General features: G+C 34.1%; 3 protein-coding genes across 3 annotated transcripts; 1 reads left to right on the forward strand and 2 right to left on the reverse strand.

Moving 5' to 3' along the window:
* Positions 1-2,477: 2,477 nt before the first annotated feature.
* LOC108336618 (uncharacterized protein At3g50808-like) lies at positions 2,478-3,666 on the forward strand. The gene is made up of 3 exons (XM_017573090.2): positions 2,478-2,723; positions 3,174-3,320; positions 3,428-3,666. Exons 1-3 carry the CDS (start codon positions 2,691-2,693, stop codon positions 3,593-3,595), a joined length of 348 nt encoding a protein of 115 aa, XP_017428579.2. The 5' UTR covers positions 2,478-2,690; the 3' UTR covers positions 3,596-3,666.
* A 1,711-nt stretch (positions 3,667-5,377) lies between these two features.
* LOC108336619 (PHD finger protein MALE MEIOCYTE DEATH 1) lies at positions 5,378-8,459 on the reverse strand. The gene is made up of 3 exons (XM_017573091.2): positions 8,085-8,459; positions 7,221-7,464; positions 5,378-7,114 (listed from the first exon to the last, which is right to left on the reverse strand). Exons 1-3 carry the CDS (start codon positions 8,377-8,379, stop codon positions 5,542-5,544), a joined length of 2,112 nt encoding a protein of 703 aa, XP_017428580.2. The 5' UTR covers positions 8,380-8,459; the 3' UTR covers positions 5,378-5,541.
* Positions 8,460-16,086: 7,627 nt separating this feature from the next.
* Positions 16,087-17,799, reverse strand: LOC108337492 (U-box domain-containing protein 21). The gene has a single exon (XM_017574026.2). It carries the CDS (start codon positions 17,645-17,647, stop codon positions 16,340-16,342), a length of 1,308 nt encoding a protein of 435 aa, XP_017429515.1. The 5' UTR covers positions 17,648-17,799; the 3' UTR covers positions 16,087-16,339.
* Positions 17,800-18,413: the final 614 nt, after the last annotated feature.

Genomic DNA, 18,413 nt, shown 5'->3' on the forward strand with positions numbered 1-18,413 from the left:
GTAACATGTTGTTTGGTCTCTAATATTGATTTTTTTGACTTCTAACGTAAAAAAAAGATTATATATATACCTTGCTACATCTATCTTCATAATAAATAAATAAAATCAAGTTTTGATATATTATTAGGATGAAAGACTTGACATATTCTTATAACCCCATCAATAATTATTATGTTTAACTCATCATTAGTAGATAAACATACTCTTTTAAACCTTAGTATCTCATTTGATCAAACTAAAAATTAGTTTGATCAGTATTAACAATTTTCTATACCTTTTTCAGATAATGTCAAGGAAATCATTAGTTCATATTACAACTAATATGATCATATTCTATTTAATTCAACCCAAAACACTCTATTCACATTTTCTATTTAATTCAAAGATTGATCTTTATAGGTCAATTGGGTTAAAGGAGTCATATATTCATGACTTCCTTTATGAACCTTCTACTGAACAGTCAACTCCACACAACTCTTTAACTTTAAAATTGTCTTAGAATGACTCTAACTAGAGAACAACCTTAACTTCATAAAAAATTAATAAAGATTCCCTCAATTGAGAAAACATGTTCCAAGAAGTACATCACTAGCGTCTAGAATCCTTCCTTAGACAATTTGACATACAATTATTTTTCTCTCAAAATATACAATATGGTCCTCAAGTGTAAAATAAACATCACCACAAATGGATATATATATATATATATATATATATATATATATATATATATATATATATATATATATATATATATGGTTTGAAAATCCTATTCCTATAAGATATAGTTGAGCATTAATCATCCGATGAGGCATAATTACATACCATGTCTTAAAAATTATCCTTTTTCCATCTTTAATCTTTACTCTAATATAATGATCCCCATATCTCAAATAAATATTGGAGAGTACCACCACTCCATGTAACTGATCCAAAATAATTGTCAATATTTGACAACAAATATTTATTGTCAACTTATTCAAGTGCTTGTATAATCAATGCATAATCTTGATTATTCATTTTTCTTCTTTATCAACGACATTGTAACACCCCACAGAAAAATACTTTGTCTAATTAATATTTTCTACAACAAAGCTACAACCCATTTATTCAATTTTGCCAACTCTACAAATGTCATCATGTATGATGTCATGGATATTGGTCCACATTCTACACTATATCAATAAAGAAATCTATCTCTATTAAAGGTAGTAACTCATGAATCTCATTTGGAAACACATCCATGAATTCCTACACAACTTTCATATTTCCACTAAATTATCATCACTTGCCACCATTATAAAGCACTTTGCACCATCTTGTACATCTTGGAAAATGTACCCTTCTTCTAAAGACTAGCATACATAACTTTTTTTCATAATATATAAGAATGAGATTGATAAATAATTAATACATCTCTAGGATCACATTCATGTCCTTTAGAGTCAAACAATAAGATTTATCTTGAACTTGCATCCCTCAACAGACACCTTTCATCTAAAACATACCTAAGATGCAATCACCATACTAGATTTTGGGATAGACACCAATATATCACACTTTAGCTCTCAATGGAAGTTTCAACTATTCAATACATAATTTGAACACAAAAGAATGTGTCACTCCAAAGTTATACAACATTTTCCAGGATGAACCTTCTTAGAATATATTTTATGCATCAAATTATCTCATTGTCAACTCCACTGATATTAGACTCTATTTGATATTAGACTCTATTGGTTGTCACGTGTCTTTGCTCACTACTATGGAATTCTACTACACTAAACTAAATGAAGTAACATCAATCTTAATCCAACAATCTTTAGACAAATAACTTGGCTTATGACATCTAGATGATGTCTTTGAATAAAAAAATTATTAAATAACGACCAATTTTAGAGATCAAAATAATTAGTCACTATAAGTTAGATATGTTTTATAAATTAAAAATTATTGATATCTAAAATACCTTTAATTATGAATAAAAGATTATAATTGATTTATGAATTGAAGTCTAAATTCATCTCTAACACTAGCTACCAAGATTTTAACTACTTACAATTAGTGATTTTAAATTATCTTTTAATCTTAAATTAGAGACTAATTTATACATTAATTTCTTGATAGCTAAAACTTTAGTGATGAATGTTAGTTTTTTGTTGGCCAACAATTTTTTGTCACCATAATATTGATGTAAAGTATTCATTAATTTCATCTTATTAATACTTTTCGAAAATATGAATTGGTGAACGATTTTAGAATTTGAACTCATTAATATACATTATAACGTAATGATATGGATTTCAGACAGTAAAATCTCAACACTCATTATAGTAGTTATAAGGGAAGGGAAATAATAACATTGACAAAAAAAATCAAAGGATAAATAATGATGGAATGAACATTGATTTCCTTTTATAGTACAAATTTATTTGACATTATTTACTTTGTAGGATGAACAAGTGACTGAACGAAAAATCCACAAACCAAGGTGGCTTGAGTCTTTTCTGAGAAAAATTTTCTTTAACTCGTGCTCAACTCATCCATTCCGTAAGAATGAGTTGAACAAGTATTGTATAAACTGCAATTTGTCAGTTTGCCAATACTGTCTAGCTTCGGGTCCTCATCGCCATCACAAAATACTGAAAATCTATAGACATGTTTATAAGGATGTTGTCTCTCTTGCAACCATGGAAAAGTATATTGATATCTCACAAATTCAGGTATGATATGATTTGATATGTTTTTATTTGTGTTAAATATTTTATATGTAACATTCAACATGAATGTTTTTCATGTTCTTCAAGAAATTATTTGGATAAATTGCCTATAAAAATTTATATTGTGGATTTATAAAATGGGAGTTTCCTAGGTGTTCTTTCAAAAAAAATGTTGGGAAATGTCATATGTAATAATTTTAAATGATGTCATACTAGTTTAGTTGGCTGTCAACTTTATAAAAAAATAAAATAAAAATTATAATTGATGTCTTCATATACAGTATAATTGTCATCTAAAATTGTCATACCATTTGAAATTATTACATATAATATATTTTAATTGGATTAAGGTGAAATAGCAGCAAAACGTCTTTATTTAAAGCACACTCATGTAAAATTTATATCCTTAAAAGAATATAACCTATGTGTGATTTGGTTACTTTCTGGTTGCAGCCTTACAAATGCAACAAGCGACTGGTTATTTCACTGAATCCTCTACCACATTCTGGTTCAACGGCAAACAATGAGGCATCATGCAATACTTGCAAAAGAAAATTGACTGAACCTGAATTATATCGCTATTGCTCCATTTCTTGCAAGGTGATGATGATAATTTGGCAATCACAACCATGTTTTGTTCTTCATTGTGACATATTAAACTAAATTTATAATTTTAATCTCTTGCTGGTTTACATCTAAACTTGCAGGTTAGAGCTGTTTTAAGTAACCCTGATGATTCAACTCCTCCTTTCATTTCCATCCAGACTCCTCGTCTTCCCCCTCAGCAGGAAAAGCAAGAGGAAACTAATTCTGAACCTCAAAAGCCACAAAAGAGGAAAAGAAAGGGATCACCCCATAGAGCTCCCTTCTTCTGAAAGTCTCATGTATGTCACATGCCCTTAATCTGGATATGGAAGATTGGAATAAATTGCATCTTGGAGTTTATTAACCGTGACATTTGAACTAAATATTATTACTCACATACTGTGTTTCAATTCTTAAATATTATGGATATTGGTATTTTCTGGATTGAACTTTGATATTATCATGTCATGTAGTTATATATATATATATATATATATATATATATATATATATATATATATATATATATATATATATATATATATCGTGTTTTTTGTTGTAGATTTTGTTGTTGAAACAGAAAGAAATCTTTTAGCATTTCAGACACTATTAACACCATGCTTATGACAATATAGTAGGTCAATCTGATAGGATGGTTTAACTACTTTCTTTCATTTTAAAGAAATATAATCTAAATTGTCTAAATGATGAAGATTTCAAATTTCACAATTTGGGAAAATTATTCGTGTGGAGAATATAAGAATCATTTTCGTCCCAGAAATATAAGAGGACGATTAGATATATTTTTGTTGTGCAGTGATAAATGTGTAACCGCAAAAAAGAAGACTCTATGAGAGATGGCTGATTCGTTTTCTCTAAAACTACGTTTTCAACTAGATTAAATTAAGAAGGTATTACAAAATAAAGAGTATTAGAATAGATGATTTTGTAGGTTGAGCTCAAACTTCTAAGAAAAAACTCAAAGGAAAGTATAACACTTCTTGATGATTAAACTTTAAAAAAGTAGCTGTAGACTGTCCTTTTAAGATATATCATATCGTCTACGTTTTGCTGAATATACAATATTATTATTAATGTATGAAATATAATTTAATTTATTAACGGGTTTTTGGTATGAATTAAAACAATATTTTCAATTGCCAATATATATTAGATCTATTTACTAGATATAAATAGTCTATACGGGATAGACATTTTTTCCTTCTAAACGAGTTTTTCCTACTATTGTGAACTTTTTTTGTAAGATTTCTTCATAAATATTAAATCCTCTTGATGCACCTTGTGTTAACATAAGTTATCATTATGATTATTACGCATCTCAAGATGAAAACACGAGATTTTTTTTCTTATTTAAATGCTTAATGAATGGCCACATGTTATTCAATCTACAATAATAAGTTCAATACCATGCCAAATTTCACTACCAAAAGGTTTAATTTAACCTCTAAACTAGAGGAGCAATCACCATGACCATTACATTAAGATATTAATGCGCTCAACTTTACCTTTTTATTGCGGTAGTTTATGATGTCAATGAATCAATTATTTTTTTTTTATGTTACTGGTGCTACTTTTCAATCATTAATTAAATTATAACATTTACAAATTTGACGAAGAAGTTTATACAATAACATCTAAAAGCACTTTAAATTGTTAACCCAAACCAAAGGAAAACACTATTTATGTGGAGTTTTGTAGGTAAAGCGCAAATTGAGACATGAACAAATCTAATTAAGACAAGTACTATTCCTTCCACTTACTATATCTTTCTTCACTGAATGAAAGAATCAGATCACCAAGGGGGAAACAAAACGTTATTTCAAAAGGGACATTAAAACACCACGTTAACAAAAAGAAGTGTGCAAAAACTATAAGACGAAGATATATGAACAAATGAAACGAGAACAGAGACAGGTATTTCCTAACTTTGAGCAGCCAATGATACAGTAGTTTTTCCTCATTGTTGATTCCTTTCAACTTTCACATTGTTTTTTCTTCACTTGAAAGTATAAAATCACCAAGGAATAAAAAAACAAAGGGAGCTATTCTTTGGTATCACCCACATAAAACCAACGTCTCACATGGGAGACGTTAACATACCTCATTAACGAAAGGAGGTGTGAAAAAAAAAAGACCAAAATATATGAACAAATGAATTGAGAATAGAAGAAAAAAAGGTATACTCTAATTCTAAGCAACTATGTTACAACAGTGTTTAATCACGCATATACTCGTATTCTAGCATAAGAGAAGGGTCTGCTGGAATGAGAAAAGAATCAGGAGAATCTGAACAAAAGGATGATTCGGTCCTGGAGGGTACGAGTGAATCACAGCAACCAGTGCAGACAAAAAGTGGTGGAACTGTCTCAGAATCGTCTATGCCACAGCAGCGAGTATGCTGCCACACTTCACAAATGTCACAAGCCACCATTCTCTCCCCATCATCATCTTGAGCTCCACACTCGCATCTCACCTTCCAGTTGTCAGATCCACCCTGATACTTCAAATTGGTGCACAAATCAATGGCAATTCCCCTCACACAAAGTTCTACACCGGACTGGATTAGTCCAAACAGCACTTCCTCATCACTTACTCCCATAAGTTGTTTAATGTCTGTCACTATAAGCCTTTCTGCAATGCAGTAAGTGTCCCTAAGAGCAGCCTCAGAAGCCCTCTTCAAGTCTCCAACCGTTGCATGCAGTGGAACCACCACAACCTCACCACATGGTAGACCTTTCAACTCATACTTCTTGTCCACAAAATTTGGTTGCAGTCGGCAAATGAATGTCAATGACTGCTCCTCTATTTCATCCCTCTCTGCCCACTCCTTTACGAAATATCTGCTGTCTAGAATTGTCTGAATGGCCAAGTCCACTATTTCTGAATCGGGGTAGCCCAATAGCACATTCTTGTACAAAAACAGTACGTCGCAGTAAACATCGTTACCAGGCACCCAAGATGACTCTACAACTTGTTGATCTACATAAGCCATCACCTCAGTCTCCAATTCAGGGGCTTTGTACCCGTTGCCAAGATCGTGAATAGTGTACTCTAGAATTCTAGTTGACGGATTCACCATCCGACGAACAACATAGTTTCCAACAATGACATTGTTGAGTGATTTAAGTACATAATCAAGTAAACCTGTGTCACCAATGTGAAGCCTAGCTGCATCTCTCACATCTTGCCTTGCCATCCCACCTGTGCCTGGTTTAACAGCCTTGTTTTCTTTCAGTGCGTCCACAATCACTTGAGCGGCAAACTCTAGCCTTCTTGTGGGCCACCTACTATCCATGTTAGTCACTGCATTGCTGAACTTCTTATACCTAACAGATTTCTCCTTCATGGAATTTGATCTGGTTGAAAGAGTGTGTTTGGTTGAATTTCTTGACATTAATGCTGAACAGGTAGAATCAGCAGCTGCGGCGGCGGCAGAATAGGAGACTGTTGTCTTAGGCGCTGGAGCACGGGAAGACTTTACGGTAAGCATAAACCTTAGAAGATCCCTGAGTGAGATAATATGAGTCTCACTCATATCTCTATAGCACCGAATCATTTGTTTGATTTCTTTGTTGTACTTTGTCTTACTCAAATCTTTTGCAATCATGTCTAGCTCCAAGGAGCCAAGCGTTGTCATTGCTTCATTGTAGTCTGATTCTGTCACTCCAAAGCTTCCACGGCAAAATCTATAACCCCATCTGCCAAACCAGGAGTGTCCATAGGCGACTCCATGAAGTAAGCGAAGGTCCATAGACCTCTTACACGAAACATCTTCAACTGCAACTTTCCTGCCATACAAAGCAAGTATCATATAAACATCGACCCTTGAACGCTCAATAAATTAATTTAAAACAACGAGAATGAAGATGAACGTTGAGTTGGGGTTTTATTTACCTTACTCGGAGGTTGGTACATACCCTATCCCATAGATCCATAATCTCTCTGCCACTAAGAACCTTGGAACCTCCTTCAATGCCATTTACACAGAGCAAATGGCCATATCCATTGCAATGAATCACCCCATGCAACAGATGCCTCTGACTATCTATAGAATCTTCATCTAAGGGCCTATGCCACCCACTGTCCATCGGGATTATAAAATGATACCTTCTCTTTGATACAAAATGGCCACTCCAACCTATCAATTATTAACCAAACAGGGTATTTATATCAGCATCATCCAATTTTAGTTTCTAAAACCCACTCAGAAGTCATCAAACCTCCAACCAACAGTATTCATAATAAATGAATCATCACTTTTGGAAAACTAGTCGAAAAAATGCTTCTTTTTTCGTTTCTAATGACTAAAATATCATTTTTTTTCACTTTGTCTCTGTTTTCAGAAGTATGTATGATAAAAAATGAATGAAAAGTTGTTTTTTTAGCTTTACAAACTTTTAAAATTGAAAAAGTATGATTTTTTTTTAATTCAAAATGTAAGATAAAAGTTAAAGTGAACATTTTCTCAAACTAACTAAATCACTAATATATCCCTCTCAATAGTCATAGGCTAAGTCTACCCTGCGATAGAAAATTCCAAAATTAGAAACAACCATCAATGTCAAAACCGGCACCCGAAAGAGCTAACTCCATCACGACGAGAACAAATTACGAAACACGTAAAAAAGAAACCCTTTTCACGAGCAGAACGCAATCACCGCCATTTCAGAAAAGAGCTAAAAAACCCAAACTTGAGCCAACCCCATTTCAAGAAACAGAAACCAAAGGAAACCCAAGAAATCGAAATCGGAAACGAACCTACGCAGCGGCAGTGATCGCAGAAGGGGTGCGAAGAGTGGTAGACGTGCTCTTCGACGGTGTAAAGAGGAGCCATTACGTTGGACTTATCATGGATGAGAAGGGTACACCATAGGGGATTCCCGGAGACACTATAATCTTCAGGTTCTCCAGCTTCTTGAAGGAAAACCCGAACGTTATCGCGGAAAGTACCCAAAGGTACAATTGGGATACCAGGGTCACCGAATGAATGAAACCTGAAAAATTTTGGCCATCGTTTTCGCTTCTTGCAAGCTTCGATGAGAGCAAAAGACATTGCGAATTATGACGAATATGAGAAAATGGCTTCGGCTTCGATTACGATCACTCTCGCATCGTGATTTGGTGCGAGGAACAGAGCCCAGTGCAAACCAGAGAAGAGAGCAGAAGAGAGCTTTAACTCAACAAACTAATTCCGTTATAAGGCATTGGCGCCTTTGAATAGCTTCACGTGGGTATATACGTCATTTCGCGTGGAAACTTTAAGTTTGGTGGAGGAGCTGTGCTAAGCGTTGATGATGTATCATCGACGGTCAGAACCCGGACAACGAGTAGAGAAAAAAAAAAGTAAAGTTCATTGTCAAAATTTATCTAATAACATAAAGATTTCATCATGGAACTTTTTTTTTAATTTAAGTTAAATATGGTTTTTATTTTCAAATTTTAAAAAATAATGTTAATATCTCTAATTTAAAAAAAAAAATACAAACTTATTGTTTAAAGATTAAAAATGGTTTCGAGAAAACATGTTAGTCTTTGAAATTTAATATTTGATACTGAAAACATATTTCTTTTTAAAATGGGACACTAAATTTAAAAGAAAATTGAGAAACTAAAGCATTTTTTTTTTACATGTGGAAGTTGGTGGCAGAGGAACATGTTGTGTATGGACTCTAAGATTTGGGAATGAAAGATTTGTGTATCTTTAGTGGGACAATGAGGGTTGTCTGATAATTTTGCTTCTACGCGGCACGTCGAAAACGGATGGGGTGACCTACTTTTCTCGGCCAGCTCCATAATTGTGGGCTTCAAGGTATTTTAGTCACATATTTAATAAAAAAAATTGAAAAGAAAGAAAACTTTAGCAAAATTATTGGAAATATTTTTATCCCAAGTCTCAAATCCTCCAAAAATTAAAAATTTTACATATTTTTCGATGATTTTGGTTACCAATATCTTATTGGAAGCAAATTTCACTAACAAAAAAAAAGTACTAATAAAGACTTAAATAAACGTTATAAAATGTACAAGGAGGGATAGATTGACCTGATCTTTATGAAAATCTTTAGCCCGAGAAAAATTTATTGGAGAGACAATACTTAGATTTTTCAGCACTTTATTCACAATACATAATAAGTCAAAAGAATGGATATAAACTAATGTATCATGTCCTATGTTTATAGTAAGTGAGAACCTTACTTTACATGGTTGACTTTACAGTATGAAAATCATTTTATGAAAAAAAAAAGTATTTTTTGAATTATGTAATATATAAGTTTATTTTAATGTAAAAAAATAATTTGTAGATTGTGTAATTTAAAACTCAGAAATGACATTTGTAGTGTGAAATATATAATAGAAAACTAAAATTTAGATTGTATAATATGAAATTTTCTTTTTTTATGCAAAAATAAAAATTGACTAAAAGCTGCTGAATTATACAATTTTAATTTTTTTATTTTAAAAAGCTACAAATTGTATAATCTAAAAGTCATTTTTTTTCATAAATCATAAGAATAAAGTAGATATTAGGAATGAAAAATGAACATCTTCCAATATATATTGTTTGAACTCGCGACGAAATTTATTTTTCATACGGAATATGATAGACATAAGTAAAAATTTATTATTTTCTTAAAATCAGGTAATCTTTCATTCCCATACTCATTTGCGTTGTCATAACCATTCTTATTTTAAATTACTAAAATACTTTTAATTTATTAAGTATTTAAAATATATATATATATATATATATATATATATATATATATATATATATATATATATATATATATATATATATATATAAACTTTAGTTTGATTATCATTTTTCCTGCAATATTAACTTTTTTTTAACTATTGAGCACTAGATCAAGTTCATTTTGAATGCATAATTTTATATGTAATTCATTTGATAAAATATTCGAAAAGTTCACTAGTACAATAAAACGAAATGGCACCGGTTAAATTTGTTTATAGGCACCGGTTCTATAACCGGTGCATATCCAGCCGAGGTAAAAAATGGTAAGTTTTATGCCTCGGTTACGAACCGAGTAAAAATAAATAAGATTATGCCTCGGTTTTTAAGTAACCGAGGCAGTATCGTGTTTTTTTTTTCAATTTTTTCAACCATCCTCGACCAACCCAGAGCTGGTAAATGGCTATCCTCAACCATCCTCAACCAATCCAGAGCCTGTTTCATCGCACAGGAAGAAGAACAACACACAGCAACATTTCAGAAATTCCAACATACATCACAAAGCAATACACAACAAAGCAATACACAATACTCAATACTCGCACCTTCATTGCACAGTATACAACATTATCAACAAAAGAGAAGCTCCGGAGGCATCGGCGTGCCCCAGATCCTGACGGTATCGGAGGCATCGGCGGAGGCGACCCACTCGTCGTTGGGGGAGAAACGCTCGATGGTGGCTGTGGCGGAGTCGATCCACTCATTGTTGGGGGAGAAACGCGCGATGGTGGCGGAGGCAGAGGCGACCCACTCGCCGTTGGGGGAGAAACGCGCGATGGTGGCCGAGGCGGAGGCGGAGGCGACCCACTCGTTGTTGCGCGCGATGGTGGCCGAGGAGACGATGGGCGACCAATTGGGATTTTCTGATTTAGGGTTCCATGGCACGATGGGCGATGGTTGGCCGAGGAGACGATGGGCGATGGTGGCCGAGGAGACGATGAGCGACCCACTCGTGCATCTGATTCGATTGAACAATGACCAATTGGGATTCTGATTTAGGGTTCCATGGCGCGATTCTGGTGGCACCAACGACGATGACAGTGGGCGACGACAACAACGACTACAAAGGTGAGAGCGGCAGCGACGAAGGACGAAGCGAACGACACCGACGAAGGACTCGCAACGGCGACGTTGGTGGAGGCAGCCCTTGGGGAGAACAACGGTGGTGGCGGCAAAGCGAAGGAGCAACTCGAAGAAGAAGAACCGAAGAAGCAAGGAAGAAATGAGCAGTGGCAGCACGAAGAGAAACAAGAAGAAGCAGAACCGGAGCGTGAGAAGAAATGAACCAACTCTGAGAATTTTGAAGCCTATATGCTTCGGTTTGGAAGGAACCGAAGCCGAACATTGTTTTGTTCAGGCTTTATGCCTCGGGTCTAAGTTGACCGAGGTGTTAGCTTAGGCTTTCGGCCTCGGGTCTGCAGGCAACCGAGGTAGTATCACCTTTTCGTAATTGTCAGTCCAAATTCTGAACTCTCTGTCAGCTTTTAGGCACCGATTATGCTTCGGTTTTATGTGCAACCGAGGTTGTATCTGGCTTTTGCACCGGTTCAGCATGCAACCGAGTTATATAAGATCGACTTTATTACAAACTTGCCACCGCTTTGTCATAGACAGCGGTTTGGTGTCAAATGAAGCATAATGTGCGAGTTTAAAAGCCAATATTGTACTAGTGGTTCAATCTAGTTTATATGATATGAATTTCAGATAGAGAAATAATCTCAGGGTCATATCGAGCTAATTCACAAGCACAAGGTAGATCATATGTTCGTCTCAAAACACATCCATAACTTCCACTATCAAATCTTATATGCTTCACTTGATCGAACTCTTGAGCAATGAATCTCAAAACATATTTTAATACATGTTCACCCAATCTTTTATATATGCTTACTTTAAAAGTGTCACTCATAAGATTTATACTTTTTTCAAAGGACTTTATCTCACTATGTTGTAGGATGATGACGTTATGTATTGCATCCCAACACGAACAAAGGTCTCTCATACTGTTCCATAATACTTTCTTAAGGCTTCAATGAGTAGACTCAACCTTGACACAAATTACATGAACAATATCATAAAACATCAAATAAAAACAACTAAATAAAATAAAATTAAAAAATACTTGTTTGATATTGTGTTTCCTAAATGCATAACTCGGTTTGTCCAGACCTTTACAAAGTATTTCTTATACGTAATGATCAAGACTTATTGACATATTCAAAGAATAAAGGTCATGAAATACAAACATGATGAAGGCGATTGACACAATCAGTAAACCTTAATTCATGTTCACAATCTTGACATTTAATCATGCTTCCATGATGACATTCCATGTCCCAACAAAATTGATTAACAATTTGCACTTGTCTTTCACATTTTTCTGAAAGTGGAAGCAACATAGGAGATGGTAACATTTAAGGAATGCAGTGCCAATGACATTCATCAAAGTTAGGTCTTTGTCGCTAACAATGACTTGTGGACTGTCCTCATATGTCAAAAATAATTCTCTTAGTTTTTCTAGAGTCTAAGTGAAATTATTTTGTCATTCACTTGATAAGAATATAAAGACCGCTGAGAAAATCAACCCTATTGATGTAACCCCAATTATCTTAAGCAATAACTGCATCAAGATGTGTCCAAAAGATGTCACTTATCACCTTAGATTCATTCACACATCTATTCTAGTGGATGTATTTATCATGTTTTAACATCATCATTAATTATTGTAATTCAGTTATCAAACCTCTCAATGATCGGTTGTAAGTATATCTTGCATCATGTACTTGTTTGATTGTTGACACATTATAATAATTATTTTCTTTGAGAATAAGGAGAATGTTTGCAACATTCACTTAACTCTTAGTCATACCAATAAGAAATGATTGTTCAGTGGAAAAGGGTGACCAACTAAAGTCTGTGCCAAATCATGATTATGATATCCAGACATTACCTTTAATACTCACCCCTCTCCATTAAAAATTGGTTTGCCTATCAATTTAAAAGGACACTCGCATTTTCTTGTGCCAAATATAGTAGGATGAACATCAGATTGCATTTTTTTGTACTTTTCACCCCTTTCACATCCTAACAATACAAACATCTTTCTCCTAGGTTGACCATTAACTTTATCCGATCTTATAATGACGACAACAAAGTCAAGGTCAAAAGCAATCATTGGAATCCAGTTATTTAACTAGTCATATGTGAGAAAAATGTGATCAGTTGTAAAATTATTTGTATAATCTCCCTCACATATATAGAAAAATTTGACATGAAGCTTGAATTTAATTATAAATCCATTAAACTGAAGTAACATCATCATCATCAAATACCTTACTTTTGTGGTAATAATAATAATAATTGGAGATCAAGAGATTATTAAAATAAAACAAGTAAAACCAATTTTTTAAAAATAAATAAAACAAAAAAGAATATAAGAAAATACTGGAGAAATAATTACCGAATTTCAAAATTTTGTAGGAGTGTTTATCAAATTTCGAAATCAAAGAGAAATAATTATCGAATTTCAAAATCCAATACATATAAAATATAATAAAAATTATCGAATTATCCTTAAGTGAATTTCAAAATCCAATAATTTTTTAAATCAGATTTTGAAATCTATTATCAAATTTCAAAATTCGATGAATTTATTAAATTAAATTTCAAAATGTAAAATATAATAAAAATTATCGAATTATCCTTAAATGAATTTCAAAATCCAATAAATTTTTAAATCAGATTTCGAAATCTATTATCAAATTTCAAAATTCGATAAATTTGTTAAATTAAATTTCAAAATCCAATACATGTAAAATATAATAAATACAAATATAAATTTCAAACGAAATAAATAGAAAATTCCAAACTAAACTTAACCAACAATTATAGAGAAACAAGATGAAATGAAGAAGATGAACAAAATCAACTTAACAAAAGAAAAGCGAGGTCGAGCTACATAAAAGATGAAAGCACACCACCATATCACCAAAAAAACCATAAAACAGATGAATACTTCGGAATGCATGCTTCAATAAATATAGAATACACAGTGTTTTGGTAATCAATTATTAATGCTTATCTAATTCTTTTTTATTTTTATAGATATTTTTAATTAAAGATGTTTCAGTCAATTTGGAAGTGCAAGAAGAAAAGTTGAAGAGATAGACAAAGCCCTTTTTAGGAGTTATGAAAGAAGCCATTTAGGACCAAGAGTACACGGCCTAGAGGAAAACATTCTTCCATACAATTTTTCCTATATTCGGACCTGACCATTTCTTCCTACACCCGTTTTTTCTTCATGCAGTCCTATGAAATGTAATATACCCATTTTACCTTTGATAAACTTATAATAAAATATGAAAAAAGTTAGCATGCTCTTCTCCTCTTCACTGTGGTGTGTGGTGACTAGGGTGGGGGTAGGATCTGGTATGTGTTTTTTTAAGAAGTTTGGGATTGCAATCCAAAATGTTACTGGTTCCTGAAAAATGTTTCAAATTCACCATTCCAAAATATGTGTATTCGAATATCTTTTGAATTATAAAATTTGAAACATAAACATGTATTTTAAACTGTGCAGTCTGAAGTATGTTTCCAAATTTGTAAGTATATTTTGCTCCCTCGAAAAAGAAAGTAACTCTAATATATAGGCTACTGCACAGAAGTCTTACTTCCTTCTCGTCTTTAAACTAAACTGTGAAACCTTACACAATTGCTTGGTCTCCTCTAATCTATGGCTCATATCAGTATTCTTTCTTAGCCATTAAGGTCCAACATTTTGGGGCAATCATAATAAAAATCTAAAACCAAACACGATGCCATAGAAAAAAAAATGTGCAATAGTTTTTCTTTCTAAAATAGTTGAAATTCGATATTCTTTCAAAACAAAAATTAATTAATTTTGGTCCTTCAAAATTTAAATTATGTTGCTTTTAACCTAAAAGTCTAAAGTTGTTGGTGAATTGTTTGCGTGATTAACGCATGCTGATGTTATCATGGAGTGCATGACTATCATGTGTAGGATTTGATTCGATCAAAATCGAACACTAATATTATTGGACCGTGTGAGCATGAGTTTTCTTTCTGATATTTGGATTTTGGGTCAAACAAATATCAAATACATGAAAATGGATTTGAATTTGATATTATTGCGGGAAGTTTCACATCATTATAAATTAGTACAAACTTCACTTAACTAATAAATTTTATAAAATTAAAAGTAATGAATGTTTAACATATTCATAAAAAGTATATTAATTATTAAAAGTTCAAGTATGAGTTTAAATTTTAAAATAATTAGAAATGATAACTTTAATAATATATAAGTAAGAAGATACATAGATTCTTTATTTGAATTGAATGTTAATATTTAATGTGAGTTTATATAGAATTAATTCATGTAGCAAAATCTGACGACGGAGTAACAAGCTTGATCATGGAGTTCTATTAGCTAGATGATGCATCTTTCGATAATTGTTCCGCGCGATATTTTTAAGAGCTAATTAGAAGTTTCCTCTATCAGGCAATCCATAACTATATGCATGCATCTTTTTATATAGAGATGCTTCTATTTGCGAAGTTGGTAGATACTAGTTCTGGAAAATCGTATAATTTAAAACCATCGAATAATGTCTTAACCTAATAAAAAAAATGGGTAAATAATGACAGTGAAAAAGAAGAGTTATATGAAGATATGGACACTTGATGCAGTTTTTTAAACCAGTATGTTTGTTTTCCATTGAAAATTAAATGTGGATTTTTCTGATATATATGGATACGAGATTTCGGGCGCCAAGTTCACAACCAAGTTTTCAACATTTTCATGCAGGAAGACAGATACCTACGTGTAGCTTAAAATTTTAATATAGTAGCTTCTTCGTAAATCTGCTTCCATTTGGAAGGAATAGCCTATGGATCAAATATCCCATATTAATCAGTATATTATAATTTCATAGACGGGTGGTTAAGAAATCCTAAATGAAAAATGAATGTTTGTGAGGTTGCATATATAAACCGAAACATCTTTTATTGTAGCTCTGAATTTGTGAATTATTACAAGAGGCTTTCAGCATCTCCGTATGTATGTGTAAAATCTAAAACTTGCTTAAAAAATGAATTTCAAAACTTGAATTGAGTGTTAGAGATACAATTTGTATCGTCCGTATGAGAGTGTGTGTGTTTGTACAATATCCTGTTTCTACAATGTATATGGCCTATACAAAAGGGAATTCGAAAGTCGCCATTCAAAATAGCAGATGAATTAGAAGGGTTTCTTCAAGTGCTTGAAATCCAAGGAGGAGTCCACACACTCAGCTTTGCTCCTGCAACCATTCAATGATTTCAACAACTCCGTAGCTTTCTCTTTGGTGCCCTCAGCACAACCCACTTGCAACAAAACAAGGAGTTTATGAAATACTCCAATTTGAAGAGCCTCGACCAACGTCTCTTCTTCTGTCTTGTCACAAACCTTCCAAAGAACCGAAACAGCAAAGCTGGAACTCAACTCAGACACCCTCAAAAGCTTCTTAATCACAACAGGCAAAGTCAAAGCATTACTTTTAGCCATTTGCAACCCTTGTTTAGAATCACAAAGACAATCCAATACCCCCAAAGCCTTCTCACACACCCCTTTCTCCGCATCAACAAGAACCTCCAACAACACCGAAACCAAACCCAACTCCACCAATCTCTCGCAACTCCTACCCCTATTACTCATTGATGAATTAACCAACTTAAAAATCGTTGATAAACATGCCTTTGAGGAAGCACTACCAGCTGGCTCCTTAACCATGTTAACCAAAGCTTCCAAAACCCCTTCACATTTCACCAACGCCTCAACACGCATTTCCTTCAGCAACAAAGCAGCGTTCTGCCTTGTCGCCAATTGTTTACCATTCATGAACCAAACCATGCAACCAATAGAACTCACTGACCCCAACACGGATCTACCATCTTCGGAAAGAGGACGCATCCACGTCAAGGCCCCCAGAATCTCATCCAACACAACCACGTTCTTCTCAACCACCCCACGTGAGAAAATGTTAAACGCATTAGCCAGTGCTAGAGCAGCACCGTTGACCACTATGCACCTCTTGTTCCTCTCACTCTCCTTCCCCCACGCCTTAATCTTCCTCACCAACTCCACACACTTGTTCTCGTCCCCGTGCTGCGCCGCCGACAGGATCTTCGTACACGTGTCAGCAACCTCGTACGGAGACACCGGGATCCGAGGAGTGGGGATCCGTTCGATCCCGTAGGAACGGTGCTCCACGCACCAATCCTGAATCATCCTCCTAATGGAGTGGTTCGGGATCATCTCGAAGCTGTTCAACTCCGTCTTCGTAACCGGGCAGGTGCGGTTCCCGGACTCGATCCACTTTTCGATGCTGTCTCTGTCGTAGGTTATCCCCGTGGACATCGTCACGGGGTCTTTCATCATGTCCAAGGTTACCGGGCACCGGAAGTGGGTGGGGATCGCAATCTCTATCTCCAAATCGCTACCGGAACTCAACTCTTTCCCCTTCCGAGCACGCCGGAACACTCTCCCTTTGGTCCACGACAACACCATTTTTCTTCAACGGTAAAAATTTACGATTTTTTGTATGTATGTTTACTGGGCAGATCTAATTAGAAAGGTTGTATATGCGTGAATATGATGGGGGAAAAGAAAGCTGTGTGGTTTGGTATATATACTCACGGGTCAAAGGTAGCGTGATGAGACCGTGAGAGATGAATAGTTGAAGAAGAATGCGTCAAATAAAGGAAAGAAAAATAAAAAAAAAAGGTGATTTTTATTTGTTTATTTTGTGCGCGTGTGTGTTAGGACTTATAGGGATTATAATTTGAACGTTGAACGTTGAAAGTTTGAACACAGTCACTCGGAGCTCGAAGATGTTGAAACATATGTTATTTAGTTAATTGATTAAACTAAGGAAATAAAGTAGTAGAGGAGTAGTTGGTTGAGGTTGAAGATGAAGTTTGAACGGCGTGGGATGGAGTTGACTGGGACTGAGTCAGCAAGGTCGGTGTGCTGACTTGCATTCCTTTCATTTTTTGCATTTGCAATTTGCAGTTGCATGCACTTTTTTAAATGTTCTCTTTTTGGCTTTTTCTAGTTGTAAATTTGCGTTTTTGCTTTGATAATTTGTGGCGATGGCGTAGGGTGAGTCTACGAGTGCCTGATTGTGCGTGTTTGATTGAAGTTGTCCCCGCCGCTTAAGGAAACATGGGTCGGTGTTTACTACTTTTACCAAATTCTTTTCGTTCAACTCAAACAAGGTGGGTACTGCCACTTCCTACTGTTCCTGCCATGCCAATACAACGCGGAAGAACAT

This window comes from Vigna angularis, chromosome 7 (assembly GCF_016808095.1).
Source record: "Vigna angularis cultivar LongXiaoDou No.4 chromosome 7, ASM1680809v1, whole genome shotgun sequence".
NCBI lineage: Eukaryota > Viridiplantae > Streptophyta > Magnoliopsida > Fabales > Fabaceae > Vigna > Vigna angularis.